Below are 19,638 nucleotides of genomic sequence, written 5' to 3'. Positions count from 1 at the left end.
TCTTAAATATTTAAACATATACGACACCCTGAAAAACCTTAAAATTTCTTCCCTTCTTCTTCCTGGGGGCGAATGGGACCAAATGGTCGTATGAAGAAGAATACCATCGCTTTTTCATTCCTCACTTCTTTACGAAGGTTTTCATATACGTGTCTGTGTGTACGCGTAATTATACAGACATGTTCCCCTACACAACTGGGGCTGAGTAAACTACTAAACGACGCCCGTTTCTCTTTTCTACTCAATAGTTTTTTTTCTTCAACTTTCACCTTACAGGCGGACAGGAAGTACGTGGGCACCGACTGACCGACATTCCTCACCACAAACGAGTGGAAATTTCGGTTAAAGGAAAGCAATGTGGAAGAAAAAAGAGGTGCATATCTTCATAACATTTAGCTATCTCTCTTTAACTTGAAAGGTGTACGTATAAATCTATGCAACACTCTTACATTCGTAGAGAGAGAGAGGGACTTGTGTGTAAAATAAGTTTACCAGCAAGAGTTGTGCAGTCTAATAACTACTGGGAGAAAAACATACCAAAAGAATACGAACGAGAATACGAAGGAGGAGGACCTTGTGCTAAACTGGCTTGTGTTAAGGTGGGGTCCCGGGTCCTACAGGTAGTAGAAGTAGTAGCAGCAAAAGTGGGGGAGGGGGATAATATGGCCGAAATGGCAGACTCATCCAACAATGAAAGGAAAGGGTGAACTCATGAATAGAATTTTTTTTTTTTTTTTTTTGTTTTCCACGTATATCAAACTAAGATAGAAAAGCAAGCTTATCAGCTCGCCGCGAAGGGATAGTCGTAAGCCAGTTGAAAACTGTCTTAAATGACAAATTCAGGGCCTATTGTTAAGTCGGACTTATTCACAATTCAAACTTTTCTTCACAGACTTTTTTGTTTTAAAACGGGATTTTTCCGTCACAGTTAATATCCTTGCAAGTTATTTACGTTTAGTTTGCTCAACTCATATTTTCCAATTTTTACAAATAAAGTTCAATAATTGAATTTAAAAATACCCATCTTTTAGTCAAATAACTGTAAAACATAAATGCAAATCTGGTTGTTGCGTCATGGTTGGGACATCAAAGATTGCGTCATCACGACGATGCTATGGACATCTGGTGGTGAGTTATTTTGACCTGCAACCGCCAGATGTCACTAGTCGTTAATCAGTTATTTTAACAGTTTTTCAGTAATTACGGGGGAACTAATTAAGTAAATGGAATTATTTTTGTTCTGGTCGCACCGCAGATTTTTTGTGTAATTTTTAAGACCAAAAAGTCCGAAATCTGTCGTAAAACGCCCGAGCTATGGAGCGGGACATACATACATACAAAGTGACATGGCTTTTTTTTTTCTGCGTATGCGGTTATTAGCTTCGCCCTTCGGGCTCGCAATAATAGCACAGCCTTCGCAACCCATTTGAAGGCGAAGCGATTTCTCGACTTGACTGTTGACTCATCTCGTTACGAGTCATATAATTCGAGTTGATTTCGATTCAAGTTGTTATAATAATGTCAATTTTGTAACAAAGAAAAGCTGGTGATGCAGCGGAGAAACCAAGGCAATCCAATGCGCTCATCTTGCCGCATAGGAAATGTAATCACACGAACCCTCTGGCGACGAGGTTGACACGTTAAACAGTTTACCGGTAATGTCTTTTTTCTTCATATCGGATGAAAGATATAATAGGTGCTGCTTCCATGCTCCCATGGTTCCTTGGTGACGGTGCTGTTAGCAAGGAAACGATATTAAACGTGTTGAGAGAGAACGCAGTGACTCGACTCACTTTTTGGGGGTTATAGGGTCTACTAACTGATATAGCTTCTTTCCTTCGACTACAATCTACACCCCTTTTATCCTCGTTTGGTTGTGACATTCTAGAATTTAAATGATTTTTTTAATGATTTTTTTTACATTGTATTAATTTTATCATCCCACAGAATGTCCGAAAAAGTGAAAGGTTGTTTTTTCTTCTTCCCTATATAAAAAAAATTAATCAATCACGACATGGCAAGAGAAAGGAAGAGACGAAAAAAAATTTTATCAAATGAAATCAGGTGTTAGGATTTGACGATGAGGGAGGGACCTCCACTCCTTGAATTGGCAATGAAGGTGTGAAATTATATTAAGAATATAAACACACATAATTAATTATGACATCTGACCAAAGAGAGAAGGAAAGAGAAAAATGGCCGGGAGGAGTGAATGTTTTTGGTTTGTACATGACTACATTATATATGTGTGATGGGGGAAGAATAATGGTGAGTATTCTTTTCGGAAAGAAAACAACGATTCTAGTTGTGTTAACACAGCTGTTAATTTATAATTCCTTTTTTCGGGGGGAGGAAGGGGGGGGGGTTGAATATTAAGTGGCAATTTCCTAGCATAATCAGCAGAGGCAACCGTCGCTTAATAGTACGGGCGTATTGCTGCCGTTGGTTTGCTTGACTGAGAACTTTCTTGATGGATTTCGCCACGTCGCTACCTTCAACAAATATTTTCTTTTTTGCTCACCGGAATTTCATGTAAACAAACAAAATAACAGAACCAACCTGCATCATTGCCTGAACGCCCCGAGAGGACCCAGAGCTGTCAATCCGCAGCAGGAGGCGAGCAGGACTTTACCATGGTCGGTCAGTAAAGCGGCACCGTTAACGACCGAGCTGAACTGGACGGCGTAGATGCTGTTGAAATAATTGACCACCTTCTCCAATGCATCCAACTGGACATTTTCATCCAGCTGATCTTTACGCAAGAGTTCCACGTAAAAATCGATGGCTTTCTCTTGTTGCAGCATCTCCTGATAATGAAGCGTTCTCATCTCGAGAAACTGCTGCGGGAACAGCTGTTCAGCGCGTACAAGAACTGGTGACCGACTCCCTATCGAGAATATGAAGAGAGACAGTGTCAATAATGTGAATTGATGTGTCATTTAAAGTGAAATGATAAGACCTAGAGTGAAAAGAGCCAATGAAGCATCCTGGCTCCAAAGATGCACTGGTCAGCAGGTCAGCCGCAGGAGATTTGAGAGTGTTTGACAAATCCCCAGCCGAGCCGGGAAACTTCTCTTTCACTTGAGCGGTAAGCATGTCGCATTTGAAGAGCCGTCTAGACATCAAGAGAAATTGCTGCACGCTGTGATAGTCCCCTGAGAACAGAAGGAAAATGTTTAGTATTTAAAACGTCACGATAAATCACGAAATTACCTCCACGGGCCATGAATGAGTCTGGCATGTACGTGCAGAGATAAGACACGTGTTGTAAAGCCTGCTGAACGTCGAGCTTGCGCAACTCCAGATCGATCGTCTTTGAGAAAGTTTTGGTTTCAGTAAACATCTTTTGGTAATCAATGACCTCGGGAGGTTCCCCCACCGGCTTGTTGGTCTCCCGCTGCAGCGCTTCTCTAAGTTGATTATTAGACTCTTGCATCTTCTGTACCACTTCCCGGAATTTGCAAGGATGAAGCTGAAGCCGTTAGGGATGCCAGTAGAGATTCTTGTTTCACGATTGCATACGCAGAATTTTCTTTGAGCCAATATGCTCCACATTAGCTACTTTGAGAGCAGAAGGGCCACACAAAACTTTGCCCGTCTTTGTTTCCATAACAGGGACTGGGGTATCGTCTGCCAACTCCAGAATTTGCAGCGATACTATTTCCTTGTGGTGTGGTAGATTTCGCGGTATTAACAGATGACCAGGCATCGGCAGCTGATCCCCAATCATCGGTCGCAGGAATACCAGCAGTTGAACTACTAGCAACTGTTGTAACAGGCGGTGCAGCAGATGAATTGCTCGCTATACCCCAATCATCCAATACAAGTTGACTGTTACCAATGGGTGCATTATAACTGGATCTTGGAGTATTTCTCGCACCTCTTGGAGCAGCGTTAGCACCGGTGGCCCATGGACTGCTGGCTTTGTTTGAAGCTGATCCCCAATCATTCTTCTTTTCACCAGAGTCAAAACTCGAGGATTTTGTATCTGGTGTGACTGTTAATGTTCCCCAATCGTCAAATGCCGAGGAACTAGGTGCACCGTAACTGGATGCAGGAGAATTTCTTGCACCTCTTCAGCCAGTTGAAGGATTAGGACAATTGTAAGAGAAATGCCCTTCTTGGTTGCACTTAAATATTTATAGTGAAAAAAGTTAATTTTGTAATAGTAATTTAATTGATGTAACGCTAGTTACTTTAAAGCAAGGACGTGTGCTTCCACCACCACCACCACCTCTTCCGCCACCTCTTCCTCGAGTCGGGCCAGTTAAACAATAATAAGATAAGTGTCCTTCTTCATTACACTGAAACATTTCAAGGCATAATAAATAAGTAACTTTTGCATTGAAATAATTGTTCAGTAAGTAATTTACTTTGTAGCAAGTACGTGTGCCACCTCTTTTTCCAACTCTTCCACGATTGGGATCAGTTGGACAATTATAGGACACATGACCTTCTTCATTGCACTGTAGAAAAAAAGTTGATTGAAAATAGTTGATTCAGCATTTCTCCATGCGTCGGATTGGCTACTTCCTTTAGAAGTGTCATTCGTTGATCCCCAAGCATCTGCGGAAGACCAGTCGGCATTTCCACTTGGAGTAACTCAATTGGGTTTAGGAGCAGTCGAAGACCAAGAATTCCAGTCGTCAGAGGTCGTATTGCTATTACTTGACGCTGGCATTTTGCGAGGTGCGTCCCAATTAGATTGGTCATCGTTCGGTATTGCTTTATTCACGGTTCCGGATATTTTGCCACTAGAAGTCCAAGCATCTGCACAAGCATTCCAATCACCAGTCGAAATTGGTGCGCAGGAACGTGGCGCCAATTCTTTTCGTTTTGAATCCGTCGTCAGAGAGTCTGATGTTCCACTCCAATCATCAGTACTAAATGTCCTAGCTTTTACACCTGCCACCGGTGCTGCAGCTACAATCTGAGTCGACGTTGTTGAAGTCCACTCATCTGATGCAGTAGTCCAATCGTTTTTTTCGAAATTATTTCCAGGATTCAATACAACTGGCGGAACATCCGACTTTTTGGACACCGACGCAGCAGCCGATTGCTCGAGAACTGGATCGGTGATGACAACTTCTGGTTCGAGGGACTCTTGTAGTTCGGGACGCAGCACAGCTTCTTCGGTCAATTCCGATATCCAGACTTCAATTGCTTTCATAAAGTCGACAGCCATACACTTGATGGGCGGCATCTTCGTGTTAGAAGCAAAAGAAAAAATTTCGCAAGCATCCCGATAGACGAATTGCCAGGATTGAATTGTCTTCAGACGCAATCCGTGCTGTGATTCGAAATTTAGCAATAAATGGAACTGCAGGAACGGTCGTAGCTTGGAGAAGAAGAGAAGGAACGATGCTGTTCTCGTTCGATTGGAGGTCTCAGGATTAGACTGCAATGCCACCAACAAATTAAGAAAAGCTTCTACGTCACAATATTTTGACTTCCAAGCAAGGTTCGGATCCATTTCGTCGAACCAGGACAAGATACATTCGCCCACTGTTTTGCCTCCTTCGATACAGTCGAAGTCTAGAAAGAATTTTGCCAACTTCGTAATAGGAATCAGTTGGGTGACTATTCTGCTGGGTGTAACCATCGCCTTTATCGGTTCGGCAATCTTATTCCAATCTAAAAAAAAAAATAAAATAAAACAAGAAAAAATATTACTTAACCTTAAAAACAGAATATTTGTGGAATGATCTGAAAACTTACCGCAGACTTGACGTTCAAAATTTGCAATTGCCTGCGCAACATCTTCTGTTTGAATTCCTTCAAACATCTCTGTATCTTGAGAATCTCCATCAAAATTAGAACTCAGAATTTTCATTAAATCAAAACCCTTTTCAGAGGCACGCAAGGTGATGCAGAAATGAAGCAATTTCAGTGTCAATTAACCTTTCTTCATTCACGATTTCGTCCATACTTTTCGAGGTTCGGCGCAACAATATGAAATTAACTGGCTTAAATCACCAATGGCTTCGGTTCGGGTATGGTCTTTCCACTTGGCAAGTGACGTCAAAGATTTACTCATTCGGATCAAAAATGAATGAAAGCCATAACGGCAATACATTTGAACTGAATGATGCTTGGGCCAAATCAGTAAAACACCGCAAGGCAAATTTATCTTGCCACTTTTGGGAATAACAAACATAACAATATCTTTCTCGGATTTTTCATTGGACACCTTCCTCTCTTGATCTGACTTAATAAGTCCAACAACGTTCTTTTCCCACTTCAACTGTATGCTCAAGTTTCTAGTCACGTCGTCGGAATCAATTACACGTGTAACTTCCAGTACTTCGGCTTTCCCATTGATGTTCGTCGAACTTGACTGTGATGCCATTGCTAGGTGAACGTCGAGAAAATCACAGTTCAGCAGAAGATCAGCGAAGACGCGATCCTGTCCACGAAGTAGCTCAAATGAAAGAATTTGTTCGTCATAGCTTTCTTGAAGAACGAAGAAAAAGACATTTTCTGTTAAGGTTCTCTCTGCAATTACAGAATCTTGCCGTTTTTCTAGATGGTTTTTAACTTCAGAAGAGTCTCGATGAATTTCGGAAGTAGTAGTTGGAGTTTCTAATTCTTCTTTTGGATTTTCACCATTTTCATTTTCCATTTTTGATTTCAATAACTGATTCCGAAGCCAGGGTTCAAGCGATTCTTTGATTTTTTTAATCGCCCCGAGGAAAACTGGAAAATCCTTTGGAATCCCCGTCTTTACGTTTGTCCAGAGAAGATCATAAACTAGGACTAACTTGTAACCTTGTAAAACCGGCTCAATAAAATGCTCGCAGCTGTCGAAAAAAGCAGACAGGTAGAAAACTGCGTCGCTACTTTTGTGGCTCTCCAACCTTTTCTTTCTTCCTCCATACTGAACATTTAAACTGCCACCTTCATGTCCTCCTTCAACAGGTAATTGAAGTGTTGCAGTACCAAACTTTCCTCCAATCCAACAGGAACTCAAGTTGTGAATAAAGCATTTCTTGCCATCATACAAGACCAATTTGGTACACTTTGCAGTGACTTTCATCTCTTCAGGAAGTTGAAGATTGTGGACTACCAAAGAGGATAAATTGAAATCTTCAAAAGTCGAATCACATATTTTCGAAGCTTCAATTTCCCAAGTATGTCTCGAGGATAACCTGCATTCTGAAATCTCTTTCAGGATTCTGATGTTCTAGAACATTTTACAATAAGAATTAATTCAAATGAGTTCTGACAAAAATAAAAGGAAGAAGTTAACACCAACCTGTTTTGAAACTGGAATTGGAAAGCTTATTTCTTGGTGTTCTTTCATTTTAAATGACTTTAGACAAGTGTTCTCTGAAATCATTTCTGATCCCCATGCAAAGTCGATTAACTTCCTTTGATTTTCAAAATCCAGAACTTCAGATAAATGTTCCCTTTGGATGAAGCCATCATATTTCGAGTTTACAGCGCATAAGTTTGTTGAAGCTATCTGCATGTTCTTGTTCTCATGATCACCGTGTTTCTTTCATTAAAAAGCCTGAAAAATTAAAAAATTCCATGCTGTTTAGTTTATCCTTCCAGTCAAATATTCACAAATGTAGATTTTACTGAGTGGATTTTATTTACCAAGCGTCCAAAACGTTGATTCATCACTGGACTAGACAACTTATAGAAACGTTGAAATTTTCTGTATAAAAAATTTTAAGGGCTATACATAAATAAAACAACTGAAATCACATTAATTATTGTTCACCAACTTTTCATTAAAACGCAAAACAGATATGTCTAATAATAGCCAACAGGTTTCACAATTTCACAACTTGAGATTTTAAAATCTTCGAGTGTCTAGTACACAAAGGAGTTGCCAGTTAGTTTTAAATTGAAATCGAGTCAAATTAATTTGAAACATTAATAAAAATTTAGAAGATGGCATAAAATGCTAAAAATCAAAACGAGTAATTTAAGTAATGATGCAATTTTTTATTTTAAATTCGTTTACTTCTACCAGTCACAGAGCCGCAGAGTGATGGTGAGGCCAGACCGCCAGAGGCCATAAGGCTTTGACTGCTTTATTCGTAAACTAGTGATACCTGGTGGTTATTTTCGACAAGAACGGATTTGCGATCTTTTTTATTTTTATTTATAATTCGAAGTCCTCTTAAGGACTCGAATGTAGTATCCGGCTGTTAAAATACCGTGAGTCGGTCAGCACTCAGCAGTTGATCAAGCCTGTCTCATTTCTATTTCTGGGCGCTTGCACTTCCCTTTAACGCCCTTTAAGCTTTAACGGATGTTGGGTAGTAGTGGCCAGCGGTTTTTGGTTTGCGGCGGCCTGAGTTTCCTCTTGCCGTAGTCCGTCTTTGAACAGAAGGAACTGTTCAAGTCTGGTTCGTTTCCTCCCAAATGCCTGCGCAGCTTTGGGATTTCTCGTACCTACTCTTGTATCAAATTGGCCGAGTTACTCGACCCTCAGCGTCTTGGACACATATTATATTAGGGATCTCACGTATTTTAAACACGTATTCTATATGTTGAATTATTTATATTCCTTTTGAAAAAATAAACGAATCACAAGTTTCACATTAGTAAGTTCCACAATGTTAACCATTTGTTGGCCAGTATCTAACTCAATAATAAGGATGAAAAGTCAGATTAATCTTTAAGTTTAATCAATTTATTGTAAGACAAATAATACGAACACGAAATATGAACTAAACCAAAAAGTAATCGTGGAGAGGCAATAAGATGAAATTCTCCATTATTTGTTTTGTCGAATGACCAAAACAAAAGTTATTTTTTGTGTGTGTACCGGATAGACGATTTTCTATTAAAATTACAGGCAGGCCACATTTATATAAGCTTAAAGCTTCGCATAGATTTTCGAAGTAAATTCACTGCGTGCCAATTTGAACTATTAAAAATATTTGCTACTTTTGGAGTAGAAGAGGAGGCTATTTTCGCACGCTGTACAAATAAACAAGCGAGTTGGAAACAATGCTTTAAAACTAGGTAAGCTTAAGACTGATGAGTTGTAAAATTATTGATATTTTATCGCATTTCAATTCAAGGGCTCAAGGCAAAACGGAAGAACAGTCCTGGACAGCCTCTTGCTTCCTACTTGGTATCATAATACCTAGCAATAGACTGTGATTCCTGTTCTGAAACCCTAAAAAGAAAAATATTTATAAACGATTAATTCTTGTTATAAGAAACCTCACAGTCAGACCAAATTGCTTACAATCAATGCCTTTTGAAAGCGAAATAAGGGCCGCTGGAATTGACCTGTCCCTGAGTAATGGAACAAGATAGAAGTCTTTGATGAGTTTGGAGACTGGTCCAACGACAGCGAACCGCTCGTTTTGCTCCATGTGATGGATAAACAAAGAATAATCTTGACGGGACGACTCGGAAGTTGGAAAAAATGAGATAATAACAATGTCTCGGGTTCCTGCTCGTTTTGTCTGTTTGATGTAATCCCACATCATTTCATGTTTGATTCGACCAATCACTTCCAATGTTGAAGGAAGAATATATTTGGGAATTAAATGTTTTGGGCCAATCTAATTATAAAAGAAGAACATTTTTGAAATTTCCAAACTTAACAGTTCATAGTGGATAAGTAAAGAAGAATAAACTCACCGCGACTGCTTTAACGTAAATTTTTCCAATCTGCTTACTGTTGTTTTCGCCATTCCAAAAGACTGTGTGAGAGGGAGGTGTTTCCAGAGTCCTGAAATTGATATCGGTTTTCTAACAATAGATCTTTATTACGAGTTTAAAAGATTATACTTGTTAATACCAAATATGGAGACTGGCTATGATTTGTGAAAGGGGTAGTTTTTCGGTTTGGACGACTTGAATTTGCAATAACTGAAGTCGCCACGAAATTGCATCCTTCTGCGCTGACCAAACATTGGACTTTCAAACTAGTAATAGCCTAAAAAAATGCAATTTCATAAAATAAAATAAAAGACACAAGACTTAAGATATTATCAAGGAAAAACTATTTGATTTATTACTTGTGAATTATTTTGAAGGGGATAAGTGGAATGCTCATTTCTAGCGGTAAATGGAGTCGATAATAATCTTGTTCCTGGCGGTGTGTATGGAAAATTGGTATGACATACATCTTCGGTGTTTTCCATTTTGTTCAGAAATGCTTCTGATGCCTCAACGTTCAAACATTCAAACCTTCAGCCTAGTTGAGGGACTCTTCTGGGGGCTCTTTTTCTTCGTCAAGAAGTTTGCAAGTCCCTTCTTCAATTGAATTTTCAACGTATACTCGTCTTCCAGAATAGGGTCAAACATATGCATGGTAATGGTTATGACAATTAATATCGGAATTAAATATGGAATTAAAAATTTGTCGTTTGAGTCACCTGTTTTCTCATCGGCTTGTGCCAAAGAAGCCTCTTCAAATGCTGACTCAAAATCACGCAACTGAAAGAGATAGTCGGATAACCACCAGTTATTGAGGCCACTTCTTCAACAGCAGGGTCCAATAATTCTCGAAACCGCTCCAGGAAAAAGCCTTCACTTATCCTTTGGAAGAAGCTGATCATAAAGATCGATAGCTACAGAAGAATAGAGTTGGACGTGAAGGTCTCCATCGACTACGGAAGCACTTTACAATTAGACTCCAGAACCATAATGCAATTTTCAAAAGACTTGGCAACACATTCTGGGAAGGCAATCACTTCATGAACGCAGCATTTAAATGCAAGAGCTGATGGTTGAGCAAACTCCTAGGGCAATTCTCGCGTAAATCAATGGTTTTAACCATGGAGCAGTTACCACAATCAATTAGTTAAGATGCATGTAACAAGCTGCCAGTAATGTGATGGCATCGTCCGTACTTTAATTTGTCGTTCCTTATCTTGTTGTCCTACAACGATGGGAATTGTTGTTATACTAAACGTGAATTTTCGTAATTATTTGCAATGTACTGTAGTCTTACCAAATGAATGGGCGAATTTCAACCAGATAATGGCCTCTTCAAAGTCTTCTCGATAAGCAGACTCGGATAGTTCCGAGGGCCAAAGAAAGAATGTCCATCGCAAATTTTAGGTCATTAGAGCGACGCTTACTTTTAAACATTATGTAGGGCTAAGTGCCAATATTCTCCAGAAAAGCCTGTTAATGTAAAAAAATATTAAAACAAGTACAATAAAATTGATTACAGGTTAATCAACCCTTACCTCACTGCTGTTTTTGAAGACGTGAAGTCCTATAGTAGATGGTAGCAAATTACAGTTATCATAATTCACAATTTTCAGCCATTGCTGCTTTATAACTTCTTCATCTATTTCGCTCAGTTCAAAGCATTGGTGTTCACAGTCTGCTGAGCAAAAAAGTTTTTGAGATTATTGTAATGTGTTGCAACCCTGCGCCCTTCCGTCTTCTCCCCCTCAGCTTCGTTTCCCCCCTCAGTCGCCATTTAGTTGTCTTACTGCGAGGTCCTCTCCTCGCTCGACTCATCTCAATACATTGGCGTGTTCAACGACCCCGCTTGTTTTATCATGTCATTACAATTATAGAGATGAACAACAGCACCCACAGCTGTATTAAGAAACGTACACATAAAAAATGACACAAGGTGAACATAGGAAAAATAATAAATGGGTCTTGCCACTGCCAAGATAAGAAAACGAAAGAAAAGTATACATAAAGACACGAGGTGCACTAAAAAAAAAAAAATAAATGGGTCTTGCCACTGCCAAGATATAGAAAAGATTTCCTTGCTTTCCATCAACTTGAGTTCACCAAACTCAGTGTTGGTTTTAAGGGTCAAATAGACAAATAATGAAAGCAATATATAGACCTTATTAAGATCTTAATAGGGTGAATACATGAAAAAACACGAGGTGCAGCAAGAAAAAAAAAGAAGGAAGAAAACAATTTTTCTTACAGTGTTATCCTCACAAGGATCATAAGGCATAGGGAAGGCTTGAAATTAATTCCCTCCTTCGCAAAACGCGCAAGGGCGAGAACAACTATCGCATCTTGGGGCTACTGGGGGGGCTGAAAATAACAAAAAAGAAATTATAAAAATGTAAATTTAAAAACAAAATTTGGAATTTATGCATACTGATATCCATAGGGCTGGGTAAGTTCAAGGATGAAGTTTCCGCATCAGCATCATTGGCAGCAGTAGTGAACTGCATTAGTGGGACTGCAGTGCCAATGGCAGATTGTGAGGCAGCAGCGGTAATGGCAGCAACAGGGGGCTGCATTAGTGGGGCTGCATCGGGAATGGCAGATTGAGTTGCTGCAGGATTGGCAGATTGAGTTGCTGCAGGATTGGCAGCAGCAGCAGCAGCAGTCCGGGCTGCAGCAGGAGCATTGGCCACCAAGGCTGCCAACAAAGCTGCTGACAGCGCTTGAGAGAGTGTTGCGCTGGCTTTCTTTTTATCCGCTTTCTTCTTCTTAATGGCTTTTAACAGGTTGAGCTCTCTTGGGTTGAAATCGCGGATCTGTTTGCAATATATGCATCTAAAGCGCCCCAATGGATTAAGAGAATTGCAAAATGGGCATCGCCATCCCCTGCCATTTGCTCCATCTCCTCCATCTCCTCCACCACTACCTCCACCTATACATATACAATATAAATAACCCCAATATATTCATATTAAAACATTGATCTTACTTTGGGCAAACATGACGCTGCAGAAACTGAGAACCAGCAGTAGTAGTAGTGTTTGCAGCCGTTGTATTAGAGGTTGCAGGCAGCAATCTCGTTTACTAAACGAGAAAGACAAAAAAAGTATTATACAATTCAAATCGAGCAGTACTTCGTTCGTTCGTCGAACACTCACGTTTTCAAATATAACTGACAGTCGTTTAGACAGTGAAATGATCGTGGATTCGTGGTCTTTACGTCGTCGGTCAAAAGAAAAATGAAGAAAGAGAAGAAGAAGGTGGGGGCTAAAGGGCTACCTAACGCAGTAAATCACTTTGCAGCGCCTTCGGAATGACGACTCGGGCTCCCATGACGATCATTCCATCTTCACCGTCGATGGCTAGATCATGCCGGACGCGCCAAAAGGGTCGAAGGACCAGCGAAAGGTTGCACTTTTCGTTCGGAAAGCCGTTGAGAATCACTTCACGGAGCTCCTTCATGACTGGATCGGTGGCGGCGGCGGCTTTCACTTTTTCTAAAACAGGATCAATGACCGTTGGATCCGACCCGTCAATGGCACACAGCAGAGTGATCCTGGGGGGAACGAAAGACGCTCCTTCGGCCAGCTCGTCCTGAGCGGTTGCTGCTGCGATGGGTGCCCTGCTCAACGCGTCTGAGTCAAGATTCTCTTTTCCCGGAATCAACCTCGCCGTAAACGCGATGGAAGAATTTGGAAAAATTAGAATTTGGAAAACCTTAGAATTTTCTTAAGGCCAGACTCTGCCCTAATTGTTCCCATGTCCATGGCACCATCCGCATATCAATTCCCGAGAGCATTTGTCGCATTTTTTTGCATTCAGATCTCCGTTTTCTGGAGTATCCTAAGATGCTGAAAATAAAACAAAAACAAAAACATAAGAATATTAATTTTAAAAAAGAAATTTAATCTGAACCTTCGGTGCAGTCCATGGGCTCTGTCTCATCATTTGGGCTTGGATGTGGGGTGCTGGCAGTGGCTGATGTCGAGGAAAAAGTTTCACCATAACTTGATTTGCCATCATGCTCACCATCTGCTTGCTCTTCATCAGAAAGATTTGATGATGCTGCAGAGGCAGCAGCAGCTGAGGCAGCAGCAGCAGCTGCGAGGATTTTAGTCTGAATTTTAGACTTTTTGACTGCCTTGAAGATACTTTTTTCTTTGTTGTGGAGTCTTCTTATTGATTTGCAGTAAACACACTGGATTCGGCCATGAGGGTTCGCTTTCATCACTCCCTCCAGAACCTTGATCTCTGCCTCCATTCCAGCCACCACCTATTCGTAAAAATGATTAAAAAATACATTAGACCTTATGAAAAGACATAAAACATAAAAATATACCATACCTCCTGACACAAACGTAGACATTTCAAACACAAATCGATGGTTTTATGGCAAGAGTAGTCAAGTAGTTGTAGCCCCTCAATAGTCTGTAAATATACATAGCATTTCTCAACTTTTAGCTCTAAATCTTAGACTAATTAACTGAAACTAACCTTAGATAGACAAATTGCACTAAAAAAAACACAGAAAACGCGGCTTTTTGAAAAGAAAACAACTTTCAAACGGGACACTTTACGCGGTATAACTCGACTCGACTGCTCTAATACGCAACCGCAGCAATACAAATTGCAAACATCTCATTTTCCACCATTTAGCTTTTCCACCATTTTAGCTTCGTTAAAAATGCAGAAACTTGTCAACCATGGCCTACTATAATAACGGCCCAACAGCTCGCTATCTCCCTGTTGCCGAATGGTTCCCAGCCCCTACCTCTTCCCATCCCCTACTTTTCATAGCCAGAGGGTCGTTTGTTCCTTCAGAAAGTTCCACATTCCATGTCATCTTTCCGCGGTTTAAAATTTTGTTGATCGTCAGTCTGTTTGGTCATGGTCAAAATCGATTGAAAGTAAGCGAATGGCAGTGTAGTGGATATAGAGGTGGATTTCCATACGAGTGGTAAAACGTTCAAATCTCTAGAAATCATAATCAATTTTTCATAATTTTTCCTTGTTTTTTCTATATTTTTAAAGCGAATTAGATGGAATGCCTAGATCCTGTAAAAAATGCGAGTTTTTTCACATTTTTAAAAACAAAATCTGAATTTGCTTTTTTTCTAAGTTCTTGCCAAAGAAAACAAATTCAGATTTTGTTTTACAAGGAAAAATTATGAAGAATTGATTATGACTTGAAGAGATTTGAACATCTTACCACTCGAGTGGATATCCACCGCTATATCCACTAGACTGTTAATCGCTGACTTTCAATCGATTTTGACCATGCCGAAACAGACTGACGATCAACAAAATTTTAAACCGCGGAAAGATGACATGGAATGTGGAACTTTCTGAAGGAACAAACGACCCTCTGGCTATGAAAAGTAGGGGATGGGAAGGGGTAGGGGCTGGGAACCATTCGGCAACAGGGAGATAGCGAGCTGTTGGGCCGTTATTATAGTAGGCCATGTTGTCAACAAAATGAGAATAATATTCAAGAGAGGTGATTACAACATGCTTAGACAGTTTTGCAATTCTTTCTAGACATTGAAAAATTTGATGATCTGGAATTGTTACATTTTTCTTGGGGCCAAGAAATAAAGACGGATGAATGCACTTTGAGTTCTTTAACATTCACAGGGCTTCAAAATGACAACATAAAAATTCCTGTGTTGATAAAGGTTAGTGAAGAAAGCAAGTTGATGAATTTATTTTGTATTAATTGAACTCACTTAATTTCAGAGTATCGAAAAACTAAAGCAATTTTCATTTAAAAGCAAAGCAGTAACAAAGGATATAAGTTACCCTTCAATCCCCTCATAACAAGTACTTGGGAAATCAATGCTTCAGAAATCTGTGGTTCAATTAAACAGGAGATCCATTTGGCGTCATTGGTGGCCTATCACCTTCAACTTCCTACTAAGTTGATGGATGTCAAAACAGAACTTCAAAAACTGATAATCTTGGAAACATGTGGCCAGTGCTTCTTGCATTGTCAATAACAAATTTGGCACAGTGGTCCTTCAGTTGCCGGTTGAAGAAGGATAAGAAGGTGGTCGTTTAAAAGTAGAGTAAAGAAGAAAAACGACAGCATTTGAGAATCATGTCAGCAGTGAAAAGAATTCCTACATATCAGCATTCTACAATTGCTGTGAAAAGTTTATGGAACTTTAATTACAAAAGGACACAAGTTAATACTTGTCTATAATCTAATCTGGACAAATGCCAAGACAGCAATTCCAAACAATTTCCCAGTTTTTCTTACAGCTTTAAAAGTGATAAAACAAGTGTTAAACCCTAGCTTCATCAAAATGAAGCCAAATTGAAAATGCTATTGGATATATATATATGGATCATCATCCTTCCGCACGTGGAAATACTCGGATTGAACTTTGAAAGACAAAATTGTGTATTTCATTCTAAAAGAATTTATGAAGAGAAATCCCTCGCATTTTAGCTACTTCGTGGCCAGGATAAATTTTTAGTAGAAATTCTTTTAAACTGCGATTTTCTTGACGTCCATCTTGCGAAGACATCTTATTATTCCGAAAGTTAAAAGTGAAGAACCTCTTGATGTGGAATGCTCTAAGTCGGAAAATCAAGGAATAGGCGAAGAACATCTAGGTTCAATAGAAATTTCAACATTAATCGACTTTAACGACGTAACAAGAAATTTGAGCTTCGAATTGGATTGGGACAAGCATTTTGTTGAACTCATTCAGTCAAACCCGGAAAAGGAAGTTTTCAGTGAAAATCGTGAAGTTACTTAACTTCAACTTTAACCTTAAGTTCAACCTTAAGGTTGAACTTGGCAAGAGAAATTTACACCATGGTGTTTTAGTGATCTGGCCGAAACACAGTTCCCATTTACTGCTGGTTTGGCCTTCACTTCTTCTCATCCGAATGGGACATATGAATTCATCACCAAAATGGGAAGCGCGACAAAGTATCAGAAATTTATCTAAGGCAATTAATCTCGTTTTGCCGCGCTGAACCTCAACGAGCTTGGACTACATCGGATTTAGGAAGAGGTGAATTGACTTTCAGATTGCTTCGATTCTATAACTGCTTGCAAGCTTTCGAAGAGGGTTTCCAACTATTGAAAATACTTGGCTCTGATTTCTACTCGGAAAACTTTGAAGGAGTACTAAATGTCATGATCAAGTTGCTCAAGCCATTGCGGATTTTGTGAATCAAGTTACTGGTAAGCCATTATTTAATTTTAAATTTTAAATGCATAAATAATAAAATATATCCTCCTGTTATTAGTATGGAATGACGTCGCTTAGCTGATTAAACCGCTTAATTCTCGTGATCGGATTTCCAAGCAGTTGCTTCAGATTACGAAATCGGAATCAAGATCCCCTACTCCATTTGACACAGCCAATGAGCACCTCGACTCCCTTCAAATTAATGCACAGGTAACAATTCGTATAATTTTCCTTGATAAATGTGTGAACCTTTTTTTTATTTCTTCATGAAAGTTCTTCATAATATTTCTACCACTAGTCTGAAAATTCAAAGTTCAGTAGATCCAGATAGTTCAAAAGTTGCATGTCATGAATCTGGAAATCCACAAGTATTGGTTCCTTTCCATTCTCCGAGTAACATCAAATCCAACTACAACGATTTTCGAACTATGCCATCCATTTCCTCCAGTGGAGGCTTTTTCCTGGAGCGGTTTCGAGAATTATTGGACCCTGCTGTTGAAGAAGTGGCCTCAAAAACTGGTGGTAATCCGACTATCTCTTTCAGTTGCGTGATTTTGAGTCAGCATTTGAAGAGGCTTCTTTGGCACAAGCCGATGAGAAAACAGGTGACTCAAACGACAAATTTTTAATTCCATATTTAATTCCGATATTAATTGTCATAACCATTACCATGCATATGTTTGACCCTATTCTGGAAGACGAGTATACGTTGAAAATTCAATTGAAGAAGGGACTTGCAAACTTCTTGACGAAGAAAAAGAGCCCCCAGAAGAGTCCCTCAACTAGGCTGAAGGTTTGAATGTTTGAACGTTGAGGCATCAGAAGCATTTCTGAACAAAATGGAAAACACCGAAGATGTATGTCATACCAATTTTCCATACACACCGCCAGGAACAAGATTATTATCGACTCCATTTACCGCTAGAAATGAGCATTCCACTTATCCCCTTCAAAATAATTCACAAGTAATAAATCAAATAGTTTTTCCTTGATAATATCTTAAGTCTTGTGTCTTTTATTTTATTTTATGAAATTGCATTTTTTTAGGCTATTACTAGTTTGAAAGTCCAATGTTTGGTCAGCGCAGAAGGATGCAATTTCGTGGCGACTTCAGTTATTGCAAATTCAAGTCGTCCAAACCGAAAAACTACCCCTTTCACAAATCATAGCCAGTCTCCATATTTGGTATTAACAAGTATAATCTTTTAAACTCGTAATAAAGATCTATTGTTAGAAAACCGATATCAATTTCAGGACTCTGGAAACACCTCCCTCTCACACAGTCTTTTGGAATGGCGAAAACAACAGTAAGCAGATTGGAAAAATTTACGTTAAAGCAGTCGCGGTGAGTTTATTCTTCTTTACTTATCCACTATGAACTGTTAAGTTTGGAAATTTCAAAAATGTTCTTCTTTTATAATTAGATTGGCCCAAAACATTTAATTCCCAAATATATTCTTCCTTCAACATTGGAAGTGATTGGTCGAATCAAACATGAAATGATGTGGGATTACATCAAACAGACAAAACGAGCAGGAACCCGAGACATTGTTATTATCTCATTTTTTCCAACTTCCGAGTCGTCCCGTCAAGATTATTCTTTGTTTATCCATCACATGGAGCAAAACGAGCGGTTCGCTGTCGTTGGACCAGTCTCCAAACTCATCAAAGACTTCTATCTTGTTCCATTACTCAGGGACAGGTCAATTCCAGCGGCCCTTATTTCGCTTTCAAAAGGCATTGATTGTAAGCAATTTGGTCTGACTGTGAGGTTTCTTATAACAAGAATTAATCGTTTATAAATATTTTTCTTTTTAGGGTTTCAGAACAGGAATCACAGTCTATTGCTAGGTATTATGATACCAAGTAGGAAGCAAGAGGCTGTCCAGGACTGTTCTTCCGTTTTGCCTTGAGCCCTTGAATTGAAATGCGATAAAATATCAATAATTTTACAACTCATCAGTCTTAAGCTTACCTAGTTTTAAAGCATTGTTTCCAACTCGCTTGTTTATTTGTACAGCGTGCGAAAATAGCCTCCTCTTCTACTCCAAAAGTAGCAAATATTTTTAATAGTTCAAATTGGCACGCAGTGAATTTACTTCGAAAATCTATGCGAAGCTTTAAGCTTATATAAATGTGGCCTGCCTGTAATTTTAATAGAAAATCGTCTATCCGGTACACACACAAAAAATAACTTTTGTTTTGGTCATTCGACAAAACAAATAATGGAGAATTTCATCTTATTGCCTCTCCACGATTACTTTTTGGTTTAGTTCATATTTCGTGTTCGTATTATTTGTCTTACAATAAATTGATTAAACTTAAAGATTAATCTGACTTTTCATCCTTATTATTGAGTTAGATACTGGCCAACAAATGGTTAACATTGTGGAACTTACTAATGTGAAACTTGTGATTCGTTTATTTTTTCAAAAGGAATATAAATAATTCAACATATAGAATACGTGTTTAAAATACGTGAGATCCCTAATATAATATGTGTCCAAGACGCTGAGGGTCGAGTAACTCGGCCAATTTGATACAAGAGTAGGTACGAGAAATCCCAAAGCTGCGCAGGCATTTGGGAGGAAACGAACCAGACTTGAACAGTTCCTTCTGTTCAAAGACGGACTACGGCAAGAGGAAACTCAGGCCGCCGCAAACCAAAAACCGCTGGCCACTACTACCCAACATCCGTTAAAGCTTAAAGGGCGTTAAAGGGAAGTGCAAGCGCCCAGAAATAGAAATGAGACAGGCTTGATCAACTGCTGAGTGCTGACCGACTCACGGTATTTTAACA

At 39.3% G+C, this 19,638-nt stretch overlaps 2 protein-coding genes and 2 long non-coding RNA genes across 15 annotated transcripts; 1 reads left to right on the top strand and 3 right to left on the bottom strand.

Moving 5' to 3' along the window:
• Positions 1 to 1,934: 1,934 nt before the first annotated feature.
• On the bottom strand, positions 1,935 to 7,894 carry LOC124335911. 9 transcript variants are annotated; one of them, XM_046789410.1, is made up of 10 exons: positions 7,603 to 7,894; positions 7,256 to 7,513; positions 5,719 to 7,183; positions 4,374 to 5,634; positions 4,197 to 4,304; positions 3,881 to 4,130; positions 3,214 to 3,802; positions 2,960 to 3,155; positions 2,560 to 2,887; positions 1,935 to 2,492 (listed from the first exon to the last, which is right to left on the bottom strand). In XM_046789410.1, the coding sequence occupies exons 2-3, from the start codon at positions 7,469 to 7,471 to the stop codon at positions 5,912 to 5,914; spliced, it is 1,488 nt and encodes a 495-aa protein (XP_046645366.1). In that variant the 5' UTR covers positions 7,472 to 7,513; positions 7,603 to 7,894; the 3' UTR covers positions 1,935 to 2,492; positions 2,560 to 2,887; positions 2,960 to 3,155; positions 3,214 to 3,802; positions 3,881 to 4,130; positions 4,197 to 4,304; positions 4,374 to 5,634; positions 5,719 to 5,911. The 9 variants fall into 9 exon arrangements, with proteins under 9 accessions (XP_046645366.1, XP_046645364.1, XP_046645363.1 ...); XM_046789408.1 differs by having other exon boundaries at positions 3,214 to 4,130; positions 7,603 to 7,663; positions 7,730 to 7,894; XM_046789407.1 differs by having other exon boundaries at positions 3,214 to 4,130; positions 7,603 to 7,641; positions 7,730 to 7,894.
• A 773-nt stretch (positions 7,895 to 8,667) lies between these two features.
• LOC124338542 lies at positions 8,668 to 11,265 on the bottom strand. The gene is made up of 8 exons (XR_006917870.1): positions 11,175 to 11,265; positions 10,934 to 11,109; positions 10,356 to 10,861; positions 9,996 to 10,262; positions 9,776 to 9,913; positions 9,616 to 9,706; positions 9,215 to 9,536; positions 8,668 to 9,142 (listed from the first exon to the last, which is right to left on the bottom strand). It is a non-coding gene; the product is annotated as an uncharacterized LOC124338542 (long non-coding RNA).
• Positions 11,266 to 11,357: 92 nt separating this feature from the next.
• On the bottom strand, positions 11,358 to 12,711 carry LOC124335939. Its single transcript, XM_046789447.1, has 2 exons — positions 12,623 to 12,711; positions 11,358 to 12,565 (listed from the first exon to the last, which is right to left on the bottom strand). Exons 1-2 carry the CDS (start codon positions 12,633 to 12,635, stop codon positions 11,970 to 11,972), a joined length of 609 nt encoding a protein of 202 aa, XP_046645403.1. The 5' UTR covers positions 12,636 to 12,711; the 3' UTR covers positions 11,358 to 11,969.
• A 2,187-nt stretch (positions 12,712 to 14,898) lies between these two features.
• LOC124338145 lies at positions 14,899 to 19,131 on the top strand. Of its 4 annotated transcripts, none has more exons than XR_006917674.1 (9): positions 14,899 to 15,308; positions 15,370 to 16,831; positions 16,897 to 17,048; positions 17,157 to 17,443; positions 17,537 to 17,803; positions 17,886 to 18,023; positions 18,093 to 18,183; positions 18,263 to 18,584; positions 18,657 to 19,131. It is a non-coding gene; the product is annotated as an uncharacterized LOC124338145 (long non-coding RNA). The 4 variants fall into 4 exon arrangements; XR_006917673.1 differs by having other exon boundaries at positions 17,152 to 17,443; XR_006917676.1 differs by having other exon boundaries at positions 17,137 to 17,443.
• The last annotated feature ends 507 nt before the right edge of the window (positions 19,132 to 19,638 follow it).

Source organism: Daphnia pulicaria, chromosome 4 (assembly GCF_021234035.1).
Source record: "Daphnia pulicaria isolate SC F1-1A chromosome 4, SC_F0-13Bv2, whole genome shotgun sequence".
Classification (NCBI taxonomy): Eukaryota; Metazoa; Arthropoda; class Branchiopoda; order Diplostraca; family Daphniidae; genus Daphnia; species Daphnia pulicaria.
This window is presented reverse-complemented; position numbering and strand designations above follow the sequence as displayed.